The 18,671-nt window shown below is 35.7% G+C and overlaps 1 protein-coding gene across 1 annotated transcript; it reads right to left on the bottom strand.

Moving 5' to 3' along the window:
- Window positions 1-13,718: 13,718 nt before the first annotated feature.
- On the bottom strand, window positions 13,719-16,093 carry LOC141524061 (uncharacterized). The gene is made up of 5 exons (XM_074237706.1): window positions 15,976-16,093; window positions 15,466-15,768; window positions 14,938-15,348; window positions 13,946-14,704; window positions 13,719-13,744 (listed from the first exon to the last, which is right to left on the bottom strand). The coding sequence occupies exons 1-5, from the start codon at window positions 16,091-16,093 to the stop codon at window positions 13,719-13,721; spliced, it is 1,617 nt and encodes a 538-aa protein (XP_074093807.1).
- Between the last annotated feature and the right edge of the window lie 2,578 nt (window positions 16,094-18,671).

Below are 18,671 nucleotides of genomic sequence, written 5' to 3'. Positions count from 1 at the left end.
CAACTAATGTCGGACAACAAGATTGTTACCGGGGTTTCACACCAGGTAACACTTACATACCACAGGCTAATTATCCTGGGAATTGCCCCGATAATTACGCACATAGATTGCCTGGAGGTGACTTCAACGGGGTGAACACCAACATTGGACCTGGACACATTTCTTATAACCGTTGGAAGGAAATTTGGTGTGAAACCCCGGTAACGATCTTGTTGTTAAAGATTTGTTTGATAGTCCTGGTGATTTATTGTATTGATCAATGGGCGAGAAGTCAAGCCAATTGGTCGAGTTTCTTGATTATTTAGGTGTTGGTATAAAGGAGAGCTCGAATTTCCTCCAAGATGTGCTGTCCCTGAGTAGATCTCACGAGCCAGTCGTTCACGTTCACGAAGTTGACGAATTTCCTGCTCTTGTTGTTGATGCAGGCGTTCGAGACGTTCTCGTTGAATTTGTTCGTGTCTCAACTGGTCTCTTAATGCCTGTTCCCGTGTCTCTCGTTCTCTTATTGCTTCCTCGACTCCTAGAAGTCGTGTTCGAGGTGCTTGATTGGTTGTAGGATCACCTCGGAGTCTGTGTTGTATCCAGGAGAGCTCACGGTCCATGTCGTCAATTATTCCGTTCATGGTATCAGCAACCTCTCCGAAATGTAATGAAGAGTTTGACGAACCTGCTGGAGCTGGTGTAATCGTATTCCCTCCAATTACATCGCTGATTCTGGCCATGTTTTGATTTCCAGGGAACAACGCAGTCCCACTCGTACCTGGCGTCTCGCCTATTGATATACGTTGGTTGTTTTGGACCGAAGATATTACTCCCGCGGATCCATGTTGTCTATAACCCGGGTTTAAATGAGTCGACTCACCCATGGGCGCAGGCATGACGCCTGACCCGGGTACTTGAGCTGACTCCCCCAAGGGTCTCTGATCAACGTTGGATCCTGGTCTATTAGTAATAATCGGTGATGTTCTACCCCGGCCTCTACCGAAGGAAAGTCGTCAAGCCTCAACTTCTGGCTCTTCGAGTCCTTGAGACCTGGTTCTCGGTCCACCTTGACGTAACATTGTGTTAAAATTTATAAAATACTTCTCAGATCTAATGAATCTCACTTTTGAAACACGACAATAACTTATAATTCAAGTATCTAATATTGAAGATTTTAATTTTAGAATAAGTAATATAAAATATTTGATAAAGAAAAAAAATTATAATGTGATAAATTCCTAAAGGAATTTCTTCAAGAGACAAAGATTTTATAATTTTCCAAATAAGATTTAACTAATTATTTTCTCTATGAATGAAAAGAAACTATTGTTAAATTTAATTTAAATAGGATAAAAATTCTTTTGAGGATTATTAGTCAAAATTTCTTTTGAAAAGTACTTTACGATGTTGTAATACAATTGTCAAATTTTAATTTAGACAATAAAAGAAAATTTAACATTGAAATAAATTTCAAAAACCAAAAGAATTTGTTCAAAAGAAAAAGGATTTTATAAATTTTGTCAATTAATGTTTTATTATAATTCTCTATGAAAGAAAAGAATTTTTGCTAATTTTAAATTGAATAGGATTAAAATTCTTTTCAAAAGCAATTGTCGAATTTTCTCAAGTATATTCCTCAAAATGAAAAGTAAATTTACCCGAGGTAGTCAAAATCGATAAGTATTTTAAACCTTATTGAAAGAAAAATACTTCGACTTAATTCGACTACCAGGTTTGACTATTATGATGATTTTCTTTGATACCCAAAATAGCTGTGACTTGTAGAAAAAAAAAAAAAAAAAACTACCACAAGCTACTGGGTTTAGCTGAATGATAATGATTTTTTTTTTTTTTTCAAAATTTTAAATAAGAATTAAATTAATGCTAAAATTTGAATTTCAAGGAAAATTAGAAGAAAGAAAATTTTTCGACGCTCACTAAACGCAATTTTCTAAGTTAAAAAATTTTTCGAGTAATAAAAAAAATTTTTTTCAATGATTGAATAATATGTTTCTAATTAATTAATTAAAATTTTATTACTCAACAACTTCTATTTTCTCTCTATTGGGTTTTTAAGAAGTTGGGCGCCAATGTAACAGTTTTACCTGCTCAGGTTGGCCCCTAATCAATTTTTAATTTAACTAAACAAAACTAACAACAATAAAAATTATCAGGGCGCCACCAGGATTATTAATCACGGTTCCTGGAACCGGTCCAGAGCTGAGAAAACTTATCTTAGGGTAGAGAGAGTGGAGGAAGGTGCTGTTAAATAATAAAAATTTAATTAACAATCTGATCAGTTTTATTGTTGTTAGTTTTGTTTAGTCATTTATAAAATTGATTAGGGGCTAACCTGAGCAGGTAAAACTGTTACAACGTTCAAATTTCAACATTACGTCACAGTTTTTTTATTTATAAAATGACATATTTTTATTCACAAAATGATCTTGTTTCTTTTTTATATTGCAACAGTTTTACCTGCTCAGGTTGGCCCCTAATCAATTTTATAAATAAACTAACAAAACTAACAACAATATAATTATTAGGGCGCCACCAGGATTTTTAATCACGGTTCCTGGAACCGGTTCAGAGCTAAGAAATCTTTTCTTAGAGTAGAGAGAGTGAAGAAAGGTGCTGCTGAATAATAATTAATCATTTACCAATATATCGATATTTATTAACAATAAAAATCAACAAATTTAACAATTTAAGCGTTCACTCACATACTATAATTGACTTATTATCTAACGAAGCGGAGAATAACTGCGAAATAAACGATATTTACAAATGAACCTTCCCAACGACGATACGATGACTAGACGGGCTTTTTCTAACAAATGGTCTCCCACACCTGTCCTAAACCTAATGGGCTTTTTCTAACAAACGGTCTCCCACACCTGTTCTAAAACTAAGTTTAAAATTACAAGTTTACCGTACTACCAAACTTAACACGATTAACACTATCACACATTAGTAGTTAAACAGGGGGTGCATGTTCAGTCGCTAAAACAGATTTGTGGGTTCGTGTCCACACTAAGCTGGGATATACATTACCGACTGTAGGTTCGTGACAAGTATCATCTGTGGATATGGGCGACCTGTTTTTACCGACAGTAGGTGTTGCCGGCGGTAGATATGTATGTCATTTTGAGGTTATAGGTGAGGTTTTTATCGAGGTTATAGGTGGCGCTGGTGGGGAATTCTGCCGCCATCTTACTATCCGCCATTTTTTAAATCTTACTATCCGCCATTTTGAATTTGAGTTCAACATTTTGAGGTTAAAAAGCATCCTCAACTATTAACCTGCCTTCGGCTCAGCCATAACAGATCAATAGTTCAAGATACGCATTTGTAGTATGGTATATCCATGTTCTATATATTTAAAATGAAGTTATGTCAACTACTTGCGAGAAGGATTTCACGCAACGCCATCTGGTGACAGCGTGCATTACTTCTAACCGCCAAGTAGATGACTCATTCTGTTCTAGAATTTTCTAACTGCGTAGTAGATGACGTCATCAGACAGGCTTGAACCTGTTCAAGGTCATATAACTGCGCAGTAGATGACTCATTCTGTTCTAGAATTTTTTGAGTCTGCTATCTGATTTCCGCCATCTGGTGGCTGCTATCTGAGTCTGAAACCCGCCATTTTGAGTCTGCTCTCTGAAATCTGCTATCTGAAATTTACCATCTGGTGGTTGCTATCTGACTCCGCCATTTTGAGTCTGATTTCCGCCATTTCAAATTTTGATTCTGATTTCCTGAATTTTTGTTAAAAAATGCACCTGTGATCTCAGCATCAATAATAGTTGCTTAGATCACAGGTGCATTTCATTGTTTATATTCTGAAAAGATTAATATATTCAAACTGTACGTATGAGGAGTACATGCGAGAAGATACGCCATCTGTCGAGATTTCTGTCTACTTCTAAACAGGTCTGAACCTGTTCAAGGTCACGGTAACTGCGTAGCTCTCTTTACTTTATTCCTAATTGCGTAGTAGATGACGTCATCATACAGGTCTGAGCCTGTTCAAGGTTGCGTAACTGCACAGTTTTCTTTGTTCTATTTCTAACTGCGTAGCAGATGACGTCATCAAACCGTTTTTGAGGTAAAGGAGTGGGGGGTAATTGCGTAGTATCCTCTGGCTATAAAAGCAGCGCGCTCAAGCCGTACTTCACAAAAACGAAGTACACGTCTCCAGTAAAGTACGAGCTGGTGGTGACTACAAGTTGAAGTACAAGTTCTTGGTGATATACATCTTCTACCTATCAGTATTACTAATACCGTAAGTATTCATTTACTGTCTAATCAAAATATGAATTAAATGAAGAATCATTTAATCAACCATTACAATTAATTAAAAAATTTTTACAGCAATCAATCATGGATGTAACCAAGATAAATGAGGTTAATTGTCTTACTGGGATTCTTCCTGTTACGAAAATGAACGAGTTGGAGTTTAATCGAGAATATAAGATTAACGGTATCAAAGCTATTACAACTGAGTATGGAACTAGGATTGTTGCTAATATAAACGATGAATTTAACATTTATCTACCATCAAGAACTATTCAACATCTAAAAGATGATAACTTCATGAAGAGTTTCAATGAATTAATAGATTCAAACTATCTGTTTCTGCGTTATCATGGTGGAAAATATAATAAATTTGAATTTATTAATTCTAGTCTTTATGTAAAAATGACCAGTGGAATTATTTAATCAATAAAATATTGGATTTCAATATAAATAATTCATTGTTTTTATTTATAATTCCTCACATTTTTAATTTAAGATTAATATTTATAATTCAAATTCAATAAGTTATACTTAATCATAATTTGTTAAGTTACTTATCATAATGATAGTTTGAATTTCGCGCTTCTTGTACTAGAGCCATCTACTATCGGTTTATTCTTAGAGCGTGACAGCTGTCAATTCATAAATATTAAAAAAATTTTCTGGTTATATATACATATATAGAATAATACATGACTTTTAATTTAAATAAAAGATAAATAATTATTATTAGTTTATAATATTTTGTTATTAATATTATTAATATTTATTTAAATTAAAAGTTATGTATTATTTGATAAACTAATATGGGGTTGATGTGCTCTGTATCGTCAAATCCAAAAATCTTTTAGCGATATATTTTGAAAATCAATACTCAGTTTTTATTTTTAAATGGTTATATAAAATAATGCATGACTTTTAATTTAAACAAATATTAATTATAAAATTTTAGAAAACAAAAACTGGTTATTGATTATCATAATTAAAAAATCAAAAACCATTACGCCATCTGTTGATAAGTATTTATATCAGTAGTAGTGTTGGAAAATTATTTGAATTTAATAACTAACAATAATTAATTCTATTCTGAATTAAATGTGTTAGGGTGAACTAATAATAACAATTATAATTCATTTATTTTAGATTTATTGAGTGCTTACAAACCAATCTTTTAAATTTTTTACATTTTCCAAGGCACATAAATCAGATAAACGATCATGATAATTACAAAAATGATTGTTACAAATTTTCATACTTTTTAGAGAGGGACATTTGAAATTATCGAGATCGATTACAATTTTATTATTACAATCAATTAAATTTTGAACCCATAACTTTTTCTCGATACCTTTGACATAAATAATTTTTTTATTACAAGTTAAATAATTGAGAACTTCTTTGAACTTGTAATATGAAGTTGTTCCAGCATTCCATGATAATTTCGGATCAGCCAAGTATTCAGACGTTGATAGTTGACTGGTAACACCTTCCAGTGATATGGCGGTTGAAATAGTGTGTATGACAACTCTTCAATATTAACAATATCATGTTGAATTGTTATTGAGGCCAACTCCTTAACAATGAAGCGATTATCAGCTCCTCTGAATCCTTGAACGTCTAGAATGATCTCCATTTTTACTGCTCTTGACAACGAAGAGTGACTGAATGATGACTCTTACAATCAATTCAACCTTTTTATAACCCGATCTCTGGATTTTACCCCCACCACTCGATAATCTTATTGGTTAATTAATAATTTGATTGGTTATTCAAACTACGTCGTAGAGTTTTAAACTGCGTAGTAGATGATGTCATCAGACAGGTTTGAACCGGTTCAAGGTCTCATAGCTGTGCAGTTTTTCTTTGTTCTATTTCTGTTGGGTAGTAGATGACGTCATCTCATTTTTACAGGTTATGTTTATGCTTTCCCGCCATTTAACTCATTTTACAGGTTATGTTTATGCTTTCCCACCATTTAACTTATGATTTCAGGTTATGTTAAACTTCTTGTGCGTCATCTATCATAACTGCGCAGTTTCTATTTTTAGATTATGAGTCATACTATTCTAGAATTTTTCCAACTGCGCAGTAGATGACGTCATTACCTTGCTATAAAAGCAGCGCGCCGCGAGCATACTTCATCGAAGTGAAGTACGAGTGAAGTACCATAGTGTTGTGTGTTAGAAAATATCAAGCTTTTGAAATCTGCTGTTCTGAAACTGTTTTCTGAAGCCTGCTACCAGCTGTTGAAATCTGCTAACTCGTGCTGGAATCTGCTACTTGAAATCTGCTGAAGAAATCTCAATCATGGCACCGTACCGTAAACATCCTGTTACCGATACAATGCATGAAATTGAGAGATCAACAACTTTCAAGCGTGTCAAAGTTGAAGATAAAACTCCAAGCCCGTTGATGTTCAAGAGGATGTGTGAACTTGAGGTGGGAAAAACTTACAAGCTAACTGGGATTAGAACGGTTATGACAGATCATGGACTCAACGTTGGAATCGATCTGGAAAACCACTTTTCAACGTTCTTCCCTGCTACCACCAACCAGAAATATCTCAACAATCCTGATATGATATTTAAAATGAAATTTTTAATCTTATGCAATACTTTAAATCGACACTACATTGGGGCCAATTATAATAAATTCAAGCTTATTAATCACTCTGGGAAATCAATTACAGAAATTGTGAGAGAATTGTGTTTTGATATGTGCACTTAACTTTTATTCTAAATAATTGTTTTATACTTAACTTTTATACTAAATAATTTTTTATACTTATTCTAGTAAGGTTTGTAATTAAAAAACATTAAATTACAAAAACATTGTTATTTATTTACTATTTTTAATTACATTAAGTTTATTTACTATTTTTAATTACATTAAGTTTATTGATTAGTATAGGATCAATAATGTTATTGATTTGTTGTATTCGTCGACGAAATCGTTCTCCGTCTCTTGCTGCTTGTTCCCATGGTCCTTTCCTCGCTTGTCTGGATGCAAAGTCCCATACATACATGTAATGTATAGTGGGTTTCGGATCAAACTGTACCATTAAGTAAGTTTTCTTACAGTGCTGCTGATGGGATTGTACTCAATTATTCGGTCGTGAATTATCAAGCAGTAAGCAGCAGTTTGATTTGGAAACTGCGCTGACGATTCAAACTCCAGACGTATATCCACAGGTCCAGACTTGATTGACTCGTTCTGCTTGGAACAGTCAATTATACACAGAGGTGCTGTACTTAGAAATTTTTTCTAGCCAATAGCGGTTCAGCTTCTTTCCCATAGTAAGCACTTTGAAAATTTGTGTACATATCACACATCAAGGCATACTGATTATGCACAATGTTGAGGTTCAAATTTCCATATGGATAACTCTGAGAGTTCAAGAACAGCTTAATGGCTCTTATGCTGCAGTGATCAAACTCGCTTGCGTTTTGATTCGATTGATTCTTTCTTGCTGTTTGGAATCCAAGGATAACAAAACGAGGTTTCTCAAGCTGATTTGTTGTTTTGATTACCCAAATATGCTTGTTGGTAGCTGGTAGCAGTGGATACTCATACAATTCCCAAGTCCGGAAACTGATTGGGATAGCTGGATCGGAGGTTATGTAATTCAGCACCATAATTTTTTGCTTGTCAGACATTGTTATGTATGGTACAATCCACTCAATTTTTTGAATCGTAATTGAAACATTTTCATTCTCAACGGTAACAACGTAAGCATTTTGATCAGTATTTGATCTGATCAGTATCAATTCATGCTTGGCATTCACGATAATTCGTTGATAATCTTCAGCAAATCCAAGAATGAAACTCAGCGGTACTGAGACATCAAAGTAACCGCTATTATCAGTCAGCTTGTTGTCATCTTCATTAACAATCCAACCAGCATTTTCCAGAATATTTTGTTGTCCCGGACTCAGAGAAGCATATCCTTTCATAACACTGGTGATACCAACATTCTTACATCTATCGATTTCTACACCATTGAGCTCATAACGTATCTCTTCAAACATATGACAAACAGCCATGTTGACCATCTTCGTAGTAGCACTTACAGCAGTACCATCAGCCTTCCTCATTCTTCCATAAAAATGTAATGTGCTCTTGCTTGGGAGCAAGCACAGATCTTGATGTTGAACAGCAATCCTGATTTCATCACTGTTGTTGAATGTTGATGATGCATATGGTAAGTGTGAATGAGCTTCACAGTGTGCAATAGACTCATCGAAAATAATTGATTTTTTTATATCTAAGATTTCCGCCATGGTATCACACAAGCTAGACAACAAAAATTTATTTTTATCTTGTGAATTTTCCACGTAATTTTAGTCCTAGACTTTTTAGGAACTCTGCGTTTTGACGTGTCAACACTTTCAGAGCTCGATGAGGACTGATAATCTTTGGACATCCTGCAATCCTTTTATACCCGTTACCAGTTTTTGTCTCATATACGATACCCATTACAGGCTTTTTATATGCAGTCTTATCGTTATAGTCTCGCCACGGAAATTTGCTATTCTCCCGTCCTGATCAACAATGCGGAGCCTCAAGTTGTGTATTGCTCGTACGGCGACTGGTAGGTAAATGATGTTTGTTGGCACTTCCACTATCTTATATCCTGCTGGAACCCTAGGGAAAAATTCATGGATTGTGTGATTCTTCTCACCATTGATGTACGATCCAGTAGTTATATTGCACTCGACTCTCAGAGCATTGATTTTCAATATTTTGACTGGTAAATCAGATTTATGTGCTGTGTTAGGTTCAAGCACGCGGTTGGTAAATCCAAGTAATGATCCAATGGAATCTTCAGGCTCAAAATTTATATATTGATCACATCTTATTTCACTTCTCAACTCATTGTTGTTTGCTTTTAAAGTGAAACTTAGTTCAGGTAATGTCTTGTTTATATAAGTTTCAATATCTTTAATTTCATAACTCCCTGTTGGTATAGTTATTTCTTGAAATCTCTTGATTGTACTTCTTTTGGATCTTTTTGATGACACATAAAATTTATTAGCACCAACATCAATATTTGGTATTGAATTAAATGTTAGGAGCTTAACAAGCCCAAGTACATAATTTTTTGTTGGTGATAGCTCAATCGGCGGAAAATAATTTGCCTCCAGTATGGAGGAGTTTCCGGATAGTGTCAAGGTGAATGACTCTGCCATGACTGACGCTTGTTGTCTCGACTCACTTCAATTTATAGTTGTCCAGCCAGGAATTTTAAGCACAAATGTCCACATATGATTGTATCAAAGTCTTGATATCTTTTATGATTGTACTTTACGCTACCTACATCGAGATATTTCATCAAGTCTTGTGGGGGTTGTAGATTACCAAAACTATCAAAGTAAATTACTTGATTATGATTCTTCTTGTATGCAATCCAGTGAGTTCCAGGTCCAAGTTTATCATCTAAATTTATTATTGCTGATTCGTTTGTCTTTGGTCCAGATTTTGGTAAATCATTTCTCATGAAAACTCCACGAAAATTTGAAATTTTAAGCAGCTTGGTATACTTTAATAAGTCGATGTTAGTCAGTGCTCGATGTGGTAGCTCTACTGGTTTTTTGACTTCTTGCAGCCAGCTCCTTCTGGGTATGGTTTCAGATAAAGTCCCATACCACTGCGGTAAGGTTTGACGTATAATCCTCTACCTACAGCTATTTTTCTCCATCTTCAAGTTGTGACGTTTCTTTTCAGCTAATTGATTTTTGGCTGCGCTGGCATCGTTCACAGCTTTTGCAACACCTGCAGCTCCACCTGTTAGAGCACCAACCGCGGATAACCCTGCAAACAGGGGAATCAAGAATGGAAGTACTCCACCAATCTTTGATGGAACTGGTAGAATACGAGGCAATCGAACGTTTTTCTTCCCACCAACTTTCTTGACAGCTTTGCGGGCACCTCCAAGAGCTGTTTTAACTGGATCTCCACCAGGCTGCATGGACGTTTTAGCTTCATCAACAATCTGTCTCAGAGCAACATCCTTCTTCTTGGTTGTCTTTCTTTTGACTGTCTTACGCTTCATTGTTTTTCTTTTTTAATTGTCTTACGCTTTGTAATAGGTTTTTCTTTTTTAAGACCCATACCGAAACGTCTTTTCAACTTCATGATTTTATTCACACTCCAAGCAGCAGCTTTTTCACCAATAGTAGCGTCCCTCGCTTGAAATCGTTGCCACGCTTTCTCAGCAAGAATTTTATCAGCCTCGTGACGGGCTTCCAAATTTTCACGATTTTTAGAGTAAGCTATATCGTGTTCCTTACACGCAGAGTCCAAAGGATTTATGCCTGGATCACCTCGAGCTAACCTTTTGGCTAACTTTGTTCCCGGACCACAATACTGATATCCTGGTATGTGAAGTTCAAGTGGAAGCTTATTGATTATGTTGTTGAATAAACCTTCACCACGTCTGCTCTCAGACATGTCACATCAAAGACTGACATGCTAATCTATATAAGCTGGTATATATACCCCTTGAGCTCAGAATCTAATCAGCAGTCATGGGCAGCAAATCAAGAGCTCAGTTGCCAGTTATCAATTTTGATCAAATTGTTCAAGGGACCGGTGTGAAACTCAAACGACACGGTGCATTACTTCCCAACAGTATCCGTGCAGTGTTTTGCGGACCATCAAACTGTGGAAAGACCAACGCTCTACTGTCTCTTATTGTACATCCAAACGGTTTGAGGTTTGAGAATATATATCTTTACTCAAAGTCTCTTAACCAACCAAAGTATCAGTTCCTGGAGACGCTGCTTAAACAGATTGATGGTATTGGATTCTTCACATTCAGTGAACATGAAGCTGTAATCAAGCCTGATGATGCTAAACCTAACTCCCTGATGATATTTGATGATGTTGCTTGTGAAAAACAAGATCACATCAAGGCTTTTTTCTGCATGGGTCGACACAAGGATGTAGACAGCTTTTATCTCTGTCAAACTTATACACGAACACCGAAGCATCTGATTAGAGATAATGCAAACTTTCTCGTGCTATTCCGTCAAGATGAAATGAATCTGAAGCATATTTATAATGATCATGTCAATACAGACATGTCGTACAACTCATTCAGAGATTTATGCTCGGCATGTTGGAATAAATATGGGTTTGTGGTAATAGATAAAGACAGTGAATTGAACAGTGGTAGGTATCGCAAAGGATTCGACTGCTTCATTAGTATAAATTGAGGTACTTTAGAGTGTGATAGTCATACATGCTGTAGACGTTAACCTGTCAACATGAAGCCTGAAGAAATATCAAAGCAGAAAGATATTCTGCATCAGATATCTCAAGCCAGTGATGCCATCCGACGGAAGCACAAGATGTTGAAGTTGGGTAAAGATACAGCTGAGAAAGCTATGGAGGAAATGTTCAAGCCTATTGTGACACCACTCCAGAGTATAGTTGAATCTTCAAAGTTGAAAGGGGAAAATATTAAAAAAGAAGAAAAACCACAGGTTGAAAAATCTCTGTATGATGATCCAGAAGTATACAACAGTTTAATAACAGATGATGAAAGTTCATTTGAGAATACAGCACTTGCTATTACTCAGCCACCACCATCAACAAGTACTCCAGCTCGTAGAAATCCTCTTCTCACTAATTATCTACAACGTTTAAGTAAAAAACATAAAGATAATGATATGAGATATGGTGTACGCAGAAAACGCGGTGAAATGCATATGGGTGATTCACTTATTTCATTTGCAAATGATACAATAACTGTCAAAGAAAAAAATTATCCAATAACTCCTGGGGTGTTGGAATTATTATTTAGAAAATCACCAGAGGATGCACTCATCACCCCAGATGATAAGAAAAAGTACTTGGACATAATTCAACATACCAACGCTCATAGGAAAAATTATGACCCAAATCGTACTATTTATGAAGATACAACAATCAAGTTCAATAAATACATTGCTGATTTTATCACCAAGTTCGGTAAAGGGTTACCAAAATATATGATTGCAAGAAAACAGAGATTACCAATGGACTATGTTTACTGGGATGATCCAAATGAACTAGTTGATCGTTTGCGACTACTTATGGCATCTCAAGCTGCTGGAAATCCAAGTCACACGAATGAAATCATATCAATTATTGAAGAGCTTAGGGAGGCTGGAGTTATATATTAAAAGCTTCTGAAAAATTAAATCATTCACACGCTGACAGTCAAAGTGTTCATAACCATGAGCATCGATATATTTGGACGTCCACTGGACAATAACTTAGGTCAACGAGGGCCAGCTGGTAGAGGTTTCAATGTAACTTCTGATGGAAACTATAACATTGAGAATAAAAGGCTGTGCAATCTCGGTAATCCTTCAAATGAACATGATGCGGCGACAGTGCAGTTTGTACTGAGACAGATGTCTGAACTGAATAAAAGTATAGACAGTGAACAGAAAGAGATTATTTCACATTTACACTCTGAAATAGTAATACTGAAAGCTGCTGTGGGAAATTTGCAGACGACTATTGAGGAAGTTAAAGCAGTACTTTCCTCTCACCAAAATAATATCAAATATCTCACTGAGAAACTCAATGAACGACAAAAAGACAGTGATAGCTGAAGAGCTTCACAAACCAGCTCGCAGGAACTATAAACGTCGTCATGTTGACATCCGAGGTCTCGATGAGACTTGGCAAGCTGACTTGGTTGAGATGATTCCATATGCGACAGTCAATAAAGGATACAAGTATCTGCTTACAATCATAGACATATTTTCTAAATATGCCTGGGCAGTTCCAATTAAATCAAAAAGTGGTGGAGATGTCACTAGTGCTATGAAGTCTGTACTCCAGCAAGGTCGTGTTCCTAAGAATCTCCATCTTGATCAGGGTAAAGAGTTTTACAACAAAGAATTCAAAGATCTGATGAAGCAGCACAAGATAAATCTTTACTCAACATTCAGCAATCTCAAAGCATCCATATGTGAACGTTTCAATAGAACACTCAAGAATACAATGTGGCGAGAATTTACAGCTCGTGGCAGCTACAAGTGGACTGATATACTTGATGACTTGGTGAATACTTACAACAACACCAAACACAGTACCATCAAAATGAAACCTGTTGATGTTACCGCTGTTCAGGAGAAACAACTATTGGAAAATATATATCAACCACTGAAAACCAAATCGAAGCAGAAGTTCACAGTTGGAGACAAAGTCCGAATCAGCAAGTACAAGCATGTTTTTGACAAAGGATACACGCCAAACTGGACAACAGAAATCTTCACAATCAAATCGGTGCAGAATACGAATCCAACGACGTACAAGCTCGTGGACTATCAGGATCAACCAATTGAAGGCGGATTTTACAACGAAGAACTCAGAAAAGTCAAATATCCAGATGTATATCTTGTTGAAAAAGTAATTAGAAAACGTGGAAATAAATACTATGTTAAATGGTTAGGCTTTAATACTAAACATAATAGTTGGATCAATAAATCAGATATATAAAACACAAATTATATTTACATTGTTTTTATTTACAAAACCTTAATACATAAATCCTTAAAAATATATTTACATTATTTTTACTATTACAAAACTTTTTGTCTCTTATTATTATTTTCATCATCTACAAGTTTTCTTTTCTTAAAATCTAAGGAGCCTTTATAACCCCAAGGCACAGTATCAGTGCTTGCCTCAATGAGTTGACGTTTGTCATCAGCCCAACTGAGAGCAAGTTTCTCCTGTTTTCCTGTGTGCACTTGATGTTTTTTGCTTTTTATCATATACAGCTCTTTCTTTAACAGCACATTTTCAAAAAGGCATCTTTTGAAGTCATCAAACATGATAGTCTTCAAGGCTGATCCTCCGATACCCTTTGCCCGTTTCTTAATCCTATCCTTTTCCTTCTCAGGATCATGGATTTCGAAGGCATACAATTTGGCTCTGAGACCCACGAACTCGGACATGATTTTTCCATTGTTCTCATCCTTCATGAGTCCCAGAACCTTTTTGTTAACAAGGGGCATGTTGAAGACGTTGTTAGGTGGGTAATCGGAAGTATCAAACCTTGAGATATCACGTTTGATGTCTTCATAGATGTTGGGTACATTGAATTGGTAAATTAAACTGTCTGTAACGGTGTACAATAATTTAGAGGTTTTTGCATAATTTTCAAGCACATAATTATAGTGGAAGTCATAAATAAAAGTCTTGGATAAATCTAATATACTAAAGCCTACATATATTGGTTTGTTGAAGCAGACTCTAGCTTTTTTAAGTTCTACTATAACCATGTCTTCATCGAAAATTGTAAGGCTGTGGAAGTTAGGTCTACATACTAAATCGGATACATTATATCGACCTTGCCACTTCGTTCTCAAATATACATCTTTATATTTTCTTACATTTTCCATCGTATTTCCGAAAACTGCGTTATTCATTAATTTATAAAAATTTTTTCAAACTCATTTTTCGCTAATTTTCGGCAATCAGTATTTTTATCAATGTATGACTTGAGCCAGTCTGACTGCTCAAATTTCAAGACTCGATGTATTTTCTTAAGTTCTAAGCCTAAATTTAAACATTGTTTTAAATTCTTATAATGTATTACATAATTAGACTTATCATACAGAGTTGTTCTTAATTTTTGTTGTTTGCTGCCAGGTGGTACAAAATGTTCTGGGCATAAAGGTAGATCTTTGTGTAGATCATGTAATTTCTCAGGATAGTGTAGGTCCATTTCAAGGATGTAGCCTACACTATCATCATCATTGAAAAACTGATCTACATTGTCTACATTTTCAACCCATTCAAATTTACCCTTGGGTAAAGACATACTCATTACTGCTCCATACAAATTATTTACATCGTAGTACATCAAGTATGTTTCGGGGTTGTTTGAATCATAATCTTTGCCCATATACCGGTTGTTAGCTTCAGCATGTCTATTAGCACACATCGATACCCCACCACGAACACCCTTTTCAATGAAAAGAAGCATCTCAGGATCAGTTAACAGTTCAAGTTCTACTTCAGTATGCTTTAACATTGCAGAGTTTGAAAGACCTGGTGCTGTATAAAAATGTAGGGCATCTAAATTATATGTCTTAAAGCAACTGCGTCTAAAATTCTCAAAAACATCAGCCAGGAGAAGTACATCAGTCTTCAAGTACAAGTCTGAGTACTCACCTAACGTATTGATACCGAATTCATTCCAAACTACTTGAGCAAAAGCATAATCATCATCAGAAATAGTTGAGTTTGTTAATTTTGAATAAAATGATTCTTGGTCAGGTAATTGTCTCTCATCTAGTCTGTCAATGCTGTCAATGTACTCATACGGGAATACACCCTTACGTATTGCTAATTTAAATTTGTTAGGGTCAGGGTAGTGTAGTCGCGTAATCTGTTTGTCTTTATCATCAAGGTATGAAGTTAATTTCTCTAAACTGGAGGCCATGAATCTAAAAGAGTCAATAAATCTTAGAGAGACTGAAGTATTTTTAACTGATTTTGTGAAAGAAATGTAACGCTCTTTATTGATTGGTAATAATGAAATTTCACCCTCAAATACTGTAGCTAAGGATTTAATTATAAAGTGTGAGTCATAGCCAGATAAATTATGAAAGACAACTGGGATAATGGTAGATTTCTGATAATTAACGTTACATGATTTATGAGCTGCGTTTCTATAGTTACCCGTGAAGTGACAATGATCATAGACTTTATCTGTTGTAGAAGTGATTGGTTTTTCACAGATGTGACACTCAGTTGCCTGATTGTGTCTATCTTGTTGCTCTTTCGTTAAAGGTTTCATTTTAATGGGATTCTTTAGAATTTTTTCAGTCCAGAGCTAATGACTCTAATTGTTTAACAAACCAGTTTATGCAATCAGGAGAACGGTTCAATTCGAATTTGGAGAGGGTGTTATCATAGCTGCAATGTACATAGTAAGCAATACTGTGTGGAACAGGTTTATGAACTGTCTTTTCATCATCTTCTGGGGGTTCGAGTGTGCATTCTAGATCCGCGTAAACTACAAACGGTACAGTATCTTAAGATTTGAAATCTTTAAATTTTAAAATTTTATTTTTTTCACTAGGAAACTCCATACGAACTTTATTAGATTTGAAACAATCTGCTCGGTGTTCTAAATAACATTTTTCTAATTTGAAATGATTCAAACAACGATCACAAAAGTACAATTTATGTCTTCCTAGAGTTATTTGACTTTTAATTAGTCCGGATAGATTATGTATCCACGCAAAGTGATAGACAGACTCAATATTATCTAAATTATTGGTATAATTTACACTTTTTTTAATCATTAATAAATGTATTGTTGGTGTTTCTGACTCGAAGTTACTTAAATATAATGGAATAATCGTACTTTTTTCAGACTTTTTACCCGTGAATTCAGAATCTATACCATATACGTTAATGCTAAGGTTATTCATTTTTTCAAATTTTGGTACATCATTAAGTTTAATTGGAAATTGAATACCTTCATAGTTCAATCTGACGCTGAAGTGGCAATATCTTGTAGGGCTTGCTGGAACCGATACTGGTGGATGCAAGGCAGCGTTGACACACCACAGGAAGCAGAACTCGTCATTGTTTTGGATGTTGGTAACCGCACTCTTCCTGATAATATCCCTCGGTAATTTAACGAAGGTGGAGTTTCCAACTTGGGTTGATGCGAATCTTGACATGGTCACCATCAAGCTGTTCGGTCCAAGCAGACTCCATCCGGAACCCTCATGTTCAAATTCTTCAGTTCTTTGAAGTAATTTGTCGTATACATGTTCACTGTACCAATCCTGGAGAGATGTAGCAGGGAGAATCTCACGACTTTTGGTGATGAAAGACTTTCGCTCTTCTACATCTTCTTGTTTCCGGAATGTGCAAAAGAGTTCAACATTCACTTTCAACCCTGCCAGATCTCTCAAGACACTCTGTACCTTGTTGATGATGATATCCCGTGAGGCTTGGAGAAATGATGCTGGATCTTTGTGATGTTGGTTGACAACACATCCAGTCTGGATGTTACCAGCGAAAGCGTTTTCCAAGTCCCGCCATTTGACTCCTTGGTTGAGATCTCCACCGACTACTTGGTTACCGAGTCTGGTGAACTGATCGGCAAACCAGTTAAGTTGGTTGATGTGTGCTTGAACACTTCGCCTCACTTGGATTGATGTTCCAGGATCCAATAATATTGTGTTGAAGTACTCAGCGGTCTCATCACACACTCGTGAACACCTTTGACGATGTTCATCATCAATAAGCTGTGCTCCCAACAGATCAGCATATGAGGTTGCAATAGTATCTATCAAGTTTTTTAAGCCTCAATGAGGTTAGGTTGAGCCATCGTTGAAAGACACGTACTTTACTATTGTCTATTTACACAATTTTGTAGGTTATGTACACAGTTTATAGGTTATGTACACAGTTTATAGGTTATGTACACAGTTTATAGGTTATATACACTGTTTGTAGGTTATATACACACTGAATTTACACGAGAATATACACTGTTTATAGGTTATATACACTGATTATAGGTTATGTACACTTTTAAAGGTTATGTCACTGTTTATAGATGATGTACACTACACAATAGTTTTTGTACACTGGACTATACTTGCGTACTTCACAACATTGAACTTCACTATATTTTATAACACTGAATATTGTTTAATCACGAGAGATGTACTTCGTTTTTGTGAAGTACGGCTTGAGCGCGCTGCTTTTATAGCCAGAGGATACTACGCAGTTACCCCCACTCCTTTACCTCAAAAACGGGTTGATGACGTCATCTGCTACGCAGTTAGAAATAGAACAAAGAAAACTGTGCAGTTACGCAACCTTGAACAGGCTCAGACCTGTATGATGACGTCATCTACTACGCAGTTAGGAATAAAGTAAAGAGAACTACGCAGTTACCGTGACCTTGAACAGGTTCAGACCTGTTTAGAAGTAGACAGAAATCTCGACAGATGGCGTATCTTTTCGCATGTACTCCTCATACGTACAGTTTGAATATATTAATCTTTTCAGAATATAAACAATGAAATGCACCTGTGATCTAAGCAACTATTATTGATGCTGAGATCACAGGTGCATCTTTTAACAAAAATGCAGGAAATCAGAATCAAAATTTGAAATGGCGGAAATCAGACTCAAAATGGCGGAGTCAGATAGCAACCACCAGATGGTAAATTTCAGATAGCAGATTTCAGAGAGCAGACTCAAAATGGCGGATTTCAGACTCAGATAGCAGCCACCAGATGGCAGAAATCAGATAGCAGACTCAAAAATTCTAGAACAGAATGAGTCATCTACTGCGCAGTTATATGACCTTGAACAGGTTCAAGCCTGTCTGATGACGTCATCTA

The sequence above is a fragment of the Cotesia typhae genome, unplaced genomic scaffold, assembly GCF_013202065.1.
Source record: "Cotesia typhae breed Kobodo isofemale line unplaced genomic scaffold, CoteBio_Ctyphae contig_22, whole genome shotgun sequence".
Lineage (NCBI taxonomy): Eukaryota > Metazoa > Arthropoda > Insecta > Hymenoptera > Braconidae > Cotesia > Cotesia typhae.
This window is presented reverse-complemented; position numbering and strand designations above follow the sequence as displayed.

Excerpts from the sequence above, each read along its gene's own strand:
- LOC141524061 (XM_074237706.1), bottom strand. The coding sequence starts at position 16,093 with ATGAAACCTTTAACGAAAGAGCAACAAGATAGACACAATCAGGCAACT. Across the intron at positions 15,769-15,975 it reads TGATCATTGTCACTTCACGG|TCTCTCTAAGATTTATTGAC; the intron begins GTAACTATAGAA and ends AAAATACTTCAG. Across the intron at positions 15,349-15,465 it reads ATTCGGTATCAATACGTTAG|CACCAGGTCTTTCAAACTCT; the intron begins GTGAGTACTCAG and ends ATTTTTATACAG.